General features: G+C 49.3%; 1 protein-coding gene across 1 annotated transcript in view; it reads left to right on the top strand.

Annotated features, from left to right (window-relative positions):
• The first annotated feature begins 983 nt into the window (after nucleotides 1-983).
• Nucleotides 984-10021, top strand: part of ALDH2 (aldehyde dehydrogenase 2 family member) — a 29187-nt gene continuing 20149 nt past the window's right edge. Inside the window, exons 1-2 of the mRNA XM_060276340.1 lie at nucleotides 984-1177; nucleotides 7557-7661. Of these exons, the coding sequence (XP_060132323.1) occupies nucleotides 1046-1177; nucleotides 7557-7661 (237 nt within the window). The 5' untranslated portion in view covers nucleotides 984-1045. The remainder of the gene's footprint in view (nucleotides 1178-7556; nucleotides 7662-10021) is intronic.

Genomic DNA, 10021 nt, shown 5'->3' with positions numbered 1-10021 from the left:
ATGAAGCCTCCCTTCGCAGTTTAGTCGCTGGGCCCCTGCACCACCATCAGATGGGGACTTCCGAGCAGCTCCTGAAGCCAGCCAGAGCCAATTGCTTTGGGCTGCTGAGACTGCTGCTGCTGCGTTTCCCGGGGACATTAGATGAAAACCGGGGACATTCCGGGGATGGAATTTGTCCCCGGGACTTATTTGCAAATCCAGGGACTGTCCCCAGGAAACGGGAATGTCTGGTAACCCTTTGTGTAGAGTGCTGTACTAGAACCTTGGAGACACCAGGATTCAAATCCCCATTTGGCCGTAGAATCATAGAATTGTAGAGTTGGAAGGGACCCACAAGGGTCATCTAGTCCAACCCCCTGCATTCCAGGAAATTCAGCTAAAGCCATGGAGTTCATTTGGTTGACCTTGGGCCAGTCAGAGGGGGCTGAGAACAGTCGGAGCGCAGCAGCGTCTGGAAGGCCTCAGGCTCACATGCTTGGCACAGAGGTGGCACATGCTTAATGGAACTTATGGACAGCAGGTTATCTGGAAGGAATGCCACCCTCACAATGGCAACAAAGCATTTTTTTTTTTTACAGGAGTTGCTTTTGCAGTGGCTTTAGGCAGCAGACAAAAGGAAAACTTTAGCAAGCAATGACCTAGCTGAGCTCTTGTCCTGCCTGCAACACTGGCTCCTTCACACGTGCTTTGAAGCCCGCAATCTAAAGGGTTTTGTTGTTATTTTTGGCACGTGTGAACGAGCCACGAGGGCAGCTTTGCCCTCATTAGTCCCGTGGAGAAAGCACGCCGTTTCATGCGGCGGCGGCGGGGCGCTTTGCCGGGTGCCGTTCGTGACACGCGTAGCGTGTGAATCCTCTCGGCTCCGACACGCGGGGCGCAGCTCAGCGTCGCGGGGGCGGGCCCTCGCCAAACCTCTTGCTATTGGCTGCCTGGAGGCGGTAGAGGGCCGTTGGCCGACTCGCCGTCCCTCCCCCGGCCAGGCGGAGCGTCGGGGTGCAGCCGAGGCGGCGGGAGCGCGCCCTCCGTTTCGCAGGAGAAGGCGAACATGTTGCGAACACTGGCGCTCCGCTCCGGCCCGCTGCGCCTTCGGGCGGCCCCCTTGCGCCTCGCCGCCAGAGCCTGGTCCGCCGCCGCCGTCCCCGCGCCCAACCCGCGCCCGGAGATCGCCTACACGCAGGTAAGGAGCAGGCCGGACTCACGGCCCCCCTGCTTCTTCGCGGGGACAGCAGCCGCGCCTCCTGTCCGCCGGCCAGCCCTGCTTCCCTCAGCCGGCAAGAGGCTCCTGGAGCGCGTGCAGAGGGCAAGCAACTCGTTTCTCCGACCCGGGCCCTCCCCCAGCTAGGGAAAGTCTTCATATCTTCCGCACCCGCTGCAGAGATGGCTTATCTTGCTGCTCCGCTGAGCAATCTCTACAGCCTCCATCTGACTCCGGGATATATGGGAGGAGAAAGTGTTCAAGTTGCAAAGGAAATGGCCGAGGGTGGGGTTTCGGATCAAATTATTGCCTCCCCCTCCGAGATCTCCTTAGCTTTCTGGAAACAATCGGCGAGGCGGCTGCCCCTCTTCCCCAGGCATGAGTGAAAAGCCCTGATTTCTAGCCAGATGAGAAGTTTCTCTCTTTTGCCCTGTCCTTTTCCTCTTCTGCTAGATACTGTATTTAAGAAACGTAAAATGTAGCATTCGCGCGGGGGGGGGGGAGAACGCCCCTGTCTCTCACTCTCTCTTAATTAGGCAGTCATTTAAAGAGAAAGAGGGAGGAAAACTCGGGTTTGGCAAGCCATAGTTTGTCTCGTGGAAACTTCTGCCACTTTTTTTTTTTTAAGGCTGGATGCAAGTGGAAATAACAGTGGAGGTTCCTGATTTCTACTGACCACACACACACACGCACACACTCCCTCCTCAGAAATGCTTAAATCGTGATAAAGGAGAGGGAGCATGCACAGAGCTTGCTGAACAACTGCACTTGTGCATGTGCAACGCCAGCCTCTTGTCCTGAGTGGTTCTGGAAACACACCCATTTTTTGAAGTGGCACCTGCAACAACATGTTGCAGTATGGAGTGCTGCAGTCATACCCTTTTCCAAGACGACACACCATGACATCGCCTTTTCTGGTTTTTGCATTGCCCCCACAACAGTCAGCCAGCCTTGAGGTCCATGCTCAGTCCTCGTTTGGCTGCTGCTTCTGGTTCCACCCCCTTTAACATTGCTTGTCCTCCCCAAAATGTTGTTTACACTTCTGCAAGCCTGCTGATTCTCCTCTCCTCTCCTCTGTCTCGATGGTGTGGTTTTACCTGTGTGAGCATCCATACCAGGGGTCACCAAACTTTTTCAGCAGGGGGCTGGTCCAGTGTCCCTCAGACCTTGTGGCGGGCCAGACTATATTTTGAAGAAGAAAAATGAACGAATTCCTATGCCCCACAAATAACCCAGAGATGCATTTTAAATAAAAGCACACATTCTACTACAACTAATCCAGAATGCGGCAGCTAGACTGGTGACTGGGAGTGGCCACCAAGACCACATAACCCCAGTCTTGAAAGACCTACATTGGCCCCCAGTACGTTTCCAAGCACAATTCAAAGTGTTGGTGCTGACCTTTAAAGCCCTAAACGGCCTCGGTCCAGTATACCTGAAGGAGCGTCTCCACCCCCATCATTCTGCCCGGACACTGAGGTCCAGCTCCGAGGGCCTTCTGGCGGTTCCCTCCCTGCGAGGAGCCAAGTTACAGGGAACCAGGCAGAGGGCCTTCTCGGTAGTGGCACCTGCCCTGTGGAACACCCACCAGATGTCAAAGGAAAAAAACAACTAACAGACTTTTAGGAGACACCTGAAGGCAGCCCTGTTTAGGGAAGCTTTTAATATCTGGACTATTGTATTTTAATCTTTTGTTGGAAGCTGCCCAGAGTGTATAAATAAATAAATAAATAAATAAATAAATAAATAAATAAATAAATAAATAAATAAATATTATTAGTTTTGGAGCCAACTGCCCTATCTAAGGCCATATGGTACTTTTCAAGCAGTATGATACCACTTTAAACAGTCCTGGCTTGCGCCACAGAATTCTGGGAGCTGTAGTTTGAGAAAAGTGCTTGAGAATTGTTAAGAGACTCTTCCCCATTCTCTCCCCAGAGCGACAGTTCTGAGTGTTCCCTGGAAAGAGGGATTGATTGCTAAACCAACCTGGGAATTGACACTGTGGGGGGGGGGATAGGGGTCTCCTAGCAACTCTCAGCATCCTTTACAAACTACAACTCTTGGGGGGGGGGAATCCATGATTATTCAAAATAGTATCAATAGCGCTTTAAATGTATGCTGTGAATGCATCCAAGGGCAGCTTTTCCCATCCTGAGGCCCTCCTGATGTTTTGGACTACAACTCCCATCAGCCAGCACGTTTGTGCTTCCACCATCGTGGAGCTATGCTGGCTGGGGCTGATGGAAGTTGTAGTCTGGAGGGTACCAACCTCAAGGTGGCTGGCGCTGAGAGCATCTCGGGGGAGATGTAAGACAAGCTAGTTAACGCTCTGAATGTGGGTACAGCTTGTACAACATGATTTGTTATCCACAAATATTCCACCTTCCCTTCCCTTTCTGCCTGCCCCTTTCTTTTTGGAGCTGTTGGTGGACTGTTGAGGGGTGTGGTCTCAACTTCTTTGATCATTTTATTCTAATCGGATTTTTATTAACAGCTGTGCCATGCCGTTAGTAAGAGAGAGCTAGAAAGGCAGCCAGATTATCCTGCATGGTGGCTTTCGTGTGTTGCCTTAGGGATTGCTGACGGCGTGCTTTAGAGAAAGTTATGTGCACTCTGATCCTTGCCCAACTTTTCCCTGATAAAAGAAAGAAAAAAACCCCACAGCAGTGCAAGCTTGTTACTGTTGCTGGAGGTGGGATGGTATTGCCATTCTTGCATCCATTCGGGAAGGGAGTGTGCCTGGCAGATTGGTGACTGGGGGGGGGGGGAGAAAAAGAGAAAGAAACCATCTCTCAGTGGGCCCTTCTGAATATTTTGCTCTTTCTGAGTGTTGTGGTAGAGGACATCACACTTGTCACCCCTGGTCTAGAGGTTGATGGGAGGCTGTAAGAACGTAAGAGCCTGCTGGATCAGGCCAATGGGCCACTGAGACCAGCATCCTCTTCTCACCAGATGCCTGCAGGAAACCCACAAGCAGGACCTGAGCACCAGAACACCCTGTTATCCTATGGCAGGCACCCCTAACCTCAGCCCTCCAGATGCTTTTGGGACTACAATTCCCATCATCCCTGACCACTGGCCCTGTTAGCTAGGGATGATGGGAGTTGTAGTCCCAAAAACATCTGGAGGGCTGGGTTTGGGGGTGCCTGTCCTATGGTTTCCAGCAACAGACTCAGAAGATTGCCATGCATAAGTTTAAAATATAAGAGAAATGCTTGAGGGCTGAGATCTAAGATAGGAATACTGTATAAGAAAACTTTTCTCTTTCTACTTTCTGCATGCATGTTTTTATAAACTCTGATCCTCTCCCCCCCTTGCTCTAAATTAATTTATCAGGTTTCCATGGTGTCCAAGGCCATCAGCCCAAAAAGACTTTGGGGAAAACATGATGGAGGCATATTTTCTTGCAAGTAGTGTGGGCCCAGAAGATTGGCACATGTGCCTTCCTTCTGGGTCTGGCTCGAACTGATGGGAGTTGTAGTGGGTGCCAGATTGGGATGGTTCCGTAAATTGATAAGCACTCTTATCACGCCTCCTCCATAATCTGCCTTCTGTGAAACAAACAATCAGACTTCATCCTCGTTCTTTGTAGAGAAAATGTTGATCTGGATTTTTGTGTGTGTGTGTGAGTTATGCAGCACCTGGCAAGGTTCCCTGATCTCTCAGTTTACAGCCCCAGATTGTAAAAAGTTTGGCTTTTGAACTCTTCCGCTGCTGGGAGCAGGAGCTAGCTTCTCCCTGAAACTTCCACCTTCCTTTTCTTCTCACTTTTGAAACCAAGCAGCTGACAAACCTGGTTGCCATCTTCCCACTTCTGCATTTGGACTGCATTAACTCAGGCCAGGGGTCCCCAGACTTACCCGCCTTCGGGCCGGAGGGCGGGGGAGTGCACGCGCAGTGGGCCGGAGGGTGGGGGAGTGCACGCCAGTGCGCATGCGCACATCCATTTACTGGCGCGGTGGCGCGCTTCCAGGCCGGAAAAATTGCCGAAAATTGTTTGTGTGCATGCGTATGGGCCTCCCCCGACCTGGAAGTGCACCTCCCCCGACCCGGAAGTGCACCGGAAATGACCTCTTCTGGGTCGGGAGAGGCCCATACGCATGCGCAGAAACGATTTTCGGCAATTTTTTTCAGATCTGGAAGTGCGCCGCTGCGCAGCGCGCTGTAAGAGCGGGCGGCGGCAGCGGGGGGCGTCGCGGGCCGGATTGGGAGGCCAATTGGGCCGCATCCGGCCCGGGGGCCGTAGTCTGGGGACCCCTGACTCAGGCCCTATCTGCACGGTACCTTTAAAGCACTGTGATACCACTTTAAACCGTTACAGCTTCCCCCAAAATCCTGGGAGCTGCAGTTTGTAAAGGGTGCTGAGAGTTGTTAGGAGGCCCCTGATTCCCTTTCCAGTTCCCTGGGAAGAGGGATTGCTTGTTAAACTACTCTGGAAAATTGTAGCTCTGTGTTGGTTCATTAGGACATCTGGTCTAGTTTATGCATTAATTTCAGATTTCTTTTTAAGTCTGTATGCAAATTCGTATGCACATTTTTCTTCAGATATGTCCTAAAATATGTATTTTATCACATAATCCATATTTAATATGCACATTATTCAAAGCATGCAGTTCTGATTGTATTTTATTATGAAATACAGTGGTTGCGAATGCTTCTGGTTGCACAAACTTCTGGTTATGAACTCCACTAACCCGGAAGTAGCCGCTCCTGGTTGCAAACTTTGCCCCAGGATGCGAGCAGAAAACATGTGCCAGAGATGCACATGCAGCAGGAGGCACCATTAGCGAAAGCGCGCCTCAGGTTAAGAATGGTTTCCGGTTACAAATGGACCTCCGGAATGGATTCAGTTCATAACCAGAGGTCCCACTGTACACATTTTGAATGCATTTTGAAACAGGAACTGTATTGCCCAATTCAGAGAAATGCGAAGTCTAAAAGGTTAAGGGGTCCGTGTATTAATACACGAGGTCCAAAGTGAGTTGGTTCAGTTAAAAATGCAGACCAAACAGATGTCTGTTATAACTACAAACAAATGCTTCCTGTATGTGTATAATCTTGCCAGCTGTTTGGAGCTGCTGTCAAAATGAACCGAGGGCACACAATATCTGGGCCAAATGGTTTTATAACTAGCACTATGGGACAGGTGCTGGCATTTGAAAAGGGGCCACAAAGACTGCCTGTGGGCCCCTCCTAAAGTGCTTTCATTCCCCCCAAGCAACCGGGAAGATCGGGGTAGCAATTATCCTTGCTGTAAGTGGTGAGTTGTATTTATTTTTACTGGCAAACATCTTAGGCATTTTTTTGTGTTGCAAGCTGTCAGGCATGTTTGGGACACTTCTTATTTCTTCTTGAATAAATAAATAAATAAAATCATTCCAGTAGCACCTTAGAGACCAACTAAGTTTGTTATTGGTATGAGCTTTCGTGTGCATGCACACTTCTTCAGATACCATATTCTTGAATCAGTTACTGTACTTGTTTTGGAAGAGGATATTGTCCCTTTTGCTACACTCTGATAAGTGCTTATCTCTGGTGCTTATCTCTGTTTGTGCTGTGTAAATGAGCTGGGCGGCAGTTTCTGAATCAACGGTTGCTGTATGTGTCAAAAGGTTTTTCATAAATGGCTAAAGAATGGACAGTAGCTGTTTTGAATAGGCCAATATTTCTTGCTCTCTTGTTTTCTTGTAAAAGCTTAAGATCAGGGGTCCCCAGACTACGGCCCGGGGGTCACATACGGCCCCTGAGGCTCTTTTATGCGGCCCCCAGGGACCCCCACCGCCCACTCTTACTGGCGTGGTGCGGCATGGCTGCTGAGTTCCAACCCGGAAAAGTGACGGAAACAGCTTGTGCGCGCGTCATTTCCGGTGTACTTCCGGGTCGGAGGAGGCTTCTGCACATGCGCACAAGCTATTTCCGGCACTTTCCAGGTTGGGAGTGTGCCAGAAATAGCGTTTGCACATGCGCATGGGTGTGCACAGCCGCACGCTCTCGTGCCCCTGTGCGCGCTCCCCCACCCTCCGGCCCACCACGCAATCAGCGCGGCGGGCATCCGGCCCAAAGCCAGGTAAGTTTGGGGACCCCTGCTTAAGATGTTGTTCAGGCCACTTCTTGAAATTTATTTTGTTCAGGGTAGTGCTTGAGGGTCCACTTCAGTATTTGAGCATCTGTGGGTCTTCGTTTACAATGGGGTATGGGATTACATCAGGAGGGGAACGGCACCCCCAAATCTGCCTCTCTAACACTAAGGTTCCACCTAGCTGTGTGTTGGTTCCTGAAGCACTGATCTCTTCGCCGTCAGCCGTCGCTGTGAAGCAATTGCGTCCCGAAAGCTTACAGCCCATGTTTTCAATTGCAGATCTTCATCAACAATGAATGGCATGATGCAGCCAGCAAGAAAACATTCCCGACCGTCAACCCGTCCACAGGGGAGGTTATCTGCCAGGTTGCAGAAGGAGACAAGGTACCACATCAGTGGGGTCAGGGGAAACGCCTGTCCCAGTTTGTTTGTGCCTGGCACACAAAGGCCTTTTCCAACCCAGTCTCCTCCAGATGTTTTGAAAAACACCGGGTTGGCAAAGGTTAGCAAGTTGGAACAATAGCAGCTGCCTTTATATGGAATCAGACCATCTAGTACAGGATTGTAAGTCTGCATTTCAGCCTCGCACCTGGCACGTGGTAAGAATAATATCACAAGTTTTGTTGCAAAACTGACTGTTAAGATATTTACTATTATTTAGATCCTGCCTTTCTCCCAAGCTGGGATTCAAGGCGGCTTCCCGCAGTTAAGAACATCATTATAAAATACCAAGTAGTTAAAAACAGTAGTTAAAATAAATCAAAACACATTTAGGACCAGCAATTAAAACCCAGTTTCCCCTGACAGCAATGTTTAGCAGTACCCGCACCTCAGTTTCCAAGGACCTGTCTGGGCAGGAATGTCTCGGCCTGCCAGTCTGACCTCTCTTGGGAAGAAATCCTACAATCTGGGAGCAGCCACAGGGAAGTCTCTTGTGTCACCACCAGCCTTTCCTCTGATGTTGATGCTCACTGGAGGATCTTAGCCCCCAGGCAGGTTTTTATGAGGAGATACAGTCTCCCAGGTAGCTTGGACCCAAAAGAGTCCATATGGCACCTTTAAGTTTTATGGTTCTTGGTACTTTTGGGGGCTTTGATTTAGTCCCTTGCTTGCTTTTGCTTTAATGGAGCCTTGGCAAGTTCTGGCAGATTCAGGAGCTTGTTGCAACTTGGTGACCTTTCTTTTTTGCAAGGGGTGTGTGTCCTTTATAAAGATACTAGCCTACAATGGCATTTGGGGTCGTATCAGTATGTCTGTTCCTATATTTTAAGCTTCCGTGAGCCTATAGGAACAGAGAGAGCAGTAATGTACTACCTAAGGGTACTTGCCGCTTTCTACAGCTCCTGCTTCTCGATTACACCGTAAATAGCTTTCCAGCAACATAGAAATCGTCTGATTGCCTGGCTTTAAGCAGAGATTGTGAAACAAACAGGCTGCTCCTGGCAGACGGCCACACACACAGAGTAAACATTTCCTTGTTTTACCAGAGCATCAGCGTTTTGGCAGCAAATATGTGGCTGTTCCTTTTCACATGGTAACGTTATCTATGGGCAGAAGCTGGGTTAGCAAACAGGAATGACACAGCAAAAACTGCACAGCACCCAGGAACCGGTTCGCTGCAGGCAGCACCCAAGGAGGAGTAATTAACAGCGTAGCATTTGGCCAGGAAGAGCGAGCAAGCAGGAGGGGTGGGGAGATCTGTCACTCTGGGTTTCTCTCAGGTTCTTGTTTTCCTAAACTTAGGCGCAGTGCATCACATATCTGCATCAACTTTAGTCAAGAAAGTAAAAGGTCTCGTGAAAGTTTGTCAGTGTTTTAGTTTGCATTTCTCCTAATACACACATTTTGTCTGCAATCTTGCCCACACATCTTATTTGCAGGCAATTCTCTATCATCATCATCATCATCATCATCATCATCATCATCATCATCATCATCATCATAATCATCTCACCTTCTAAACCACCGTTTCAAAGCAAATTGCACATGAAATGATTAAAAACGGTTTAAAACACAAAAACAACAAATCCACTTAAAACAAGGCTCAGAGGTCCTCAGTTTAACGGCAGCTGCTACAGGTTTGGTGGACTTTTCTGTCATCAAGTTGTCTCAGTCTGCTGGGAGGAAAATTTACTGAGATGATGACAAAGTAGAAGAGCAGTACAAGAACCATTGCGTCAATACTGACATGTCCATATAGTAGCGGTTGGTGTTGGACTAGGACCTGGAAGATCAGGGTTCAAATCCCTGTTCGACTGTGAAGCTCACTGGGTGAAAAATTGTTACAATGGTACCTCGGGTTACAAACACTTTGGGTTACAGACTCCGCTAACCTGGAAGTAGTACCTCGGATTAAGGACTCTACCTCAGGATGAGAACTGAAATTGTGCGGCGGCAGTGGGATGCCCCATTAGCTAAAGTGGTACCTCAGGTTAAGAACGGACCTCTGGAACGAATTAAGTTCATAACCAGAGGTACCACTTTATATAAAAAAAGCTATCTTACATTTTAGAGTTGTTGGATCTTGTAGATAAGATGGTAGGAAACATTCTTATAAGAGACGTAATTTTCCTTAGTGGGCGAATGGTTCTGTTGTTTGATACCAAAGAGCGGGGGGGGGGGAACCTGAGAGGCTGTTGGACTCCACCTCCCATTACCGCTAGGCAGTGTGTGTGCAGGAGTCAGGGGTGATGGGAGCTGTAGTCTGGCAACATCTGGAGGACCACAGGCCATACCTGCCAAGT

The sequence above is a fragment of the Zootoca vivipara genome, chromosome 6 (assembly GCF_963506605.1).
Source record: "Zootoca vivipara chromosome 6, rZooViv1.1, whole genome shotgun sequence".
NCBI classification, from domain to species: domain Eukaryota; kingdom Metazoa; phylum Chordata; class Lepidosauria; order Squamata; family Lacertidae; genus Zootoca; species Zootoca vivipara.
The sequence above is the reverse complement of the archived record's forward strand: the minus strand, read 5'-3'. Positions and strand labels throughout refer to the sequence as shown.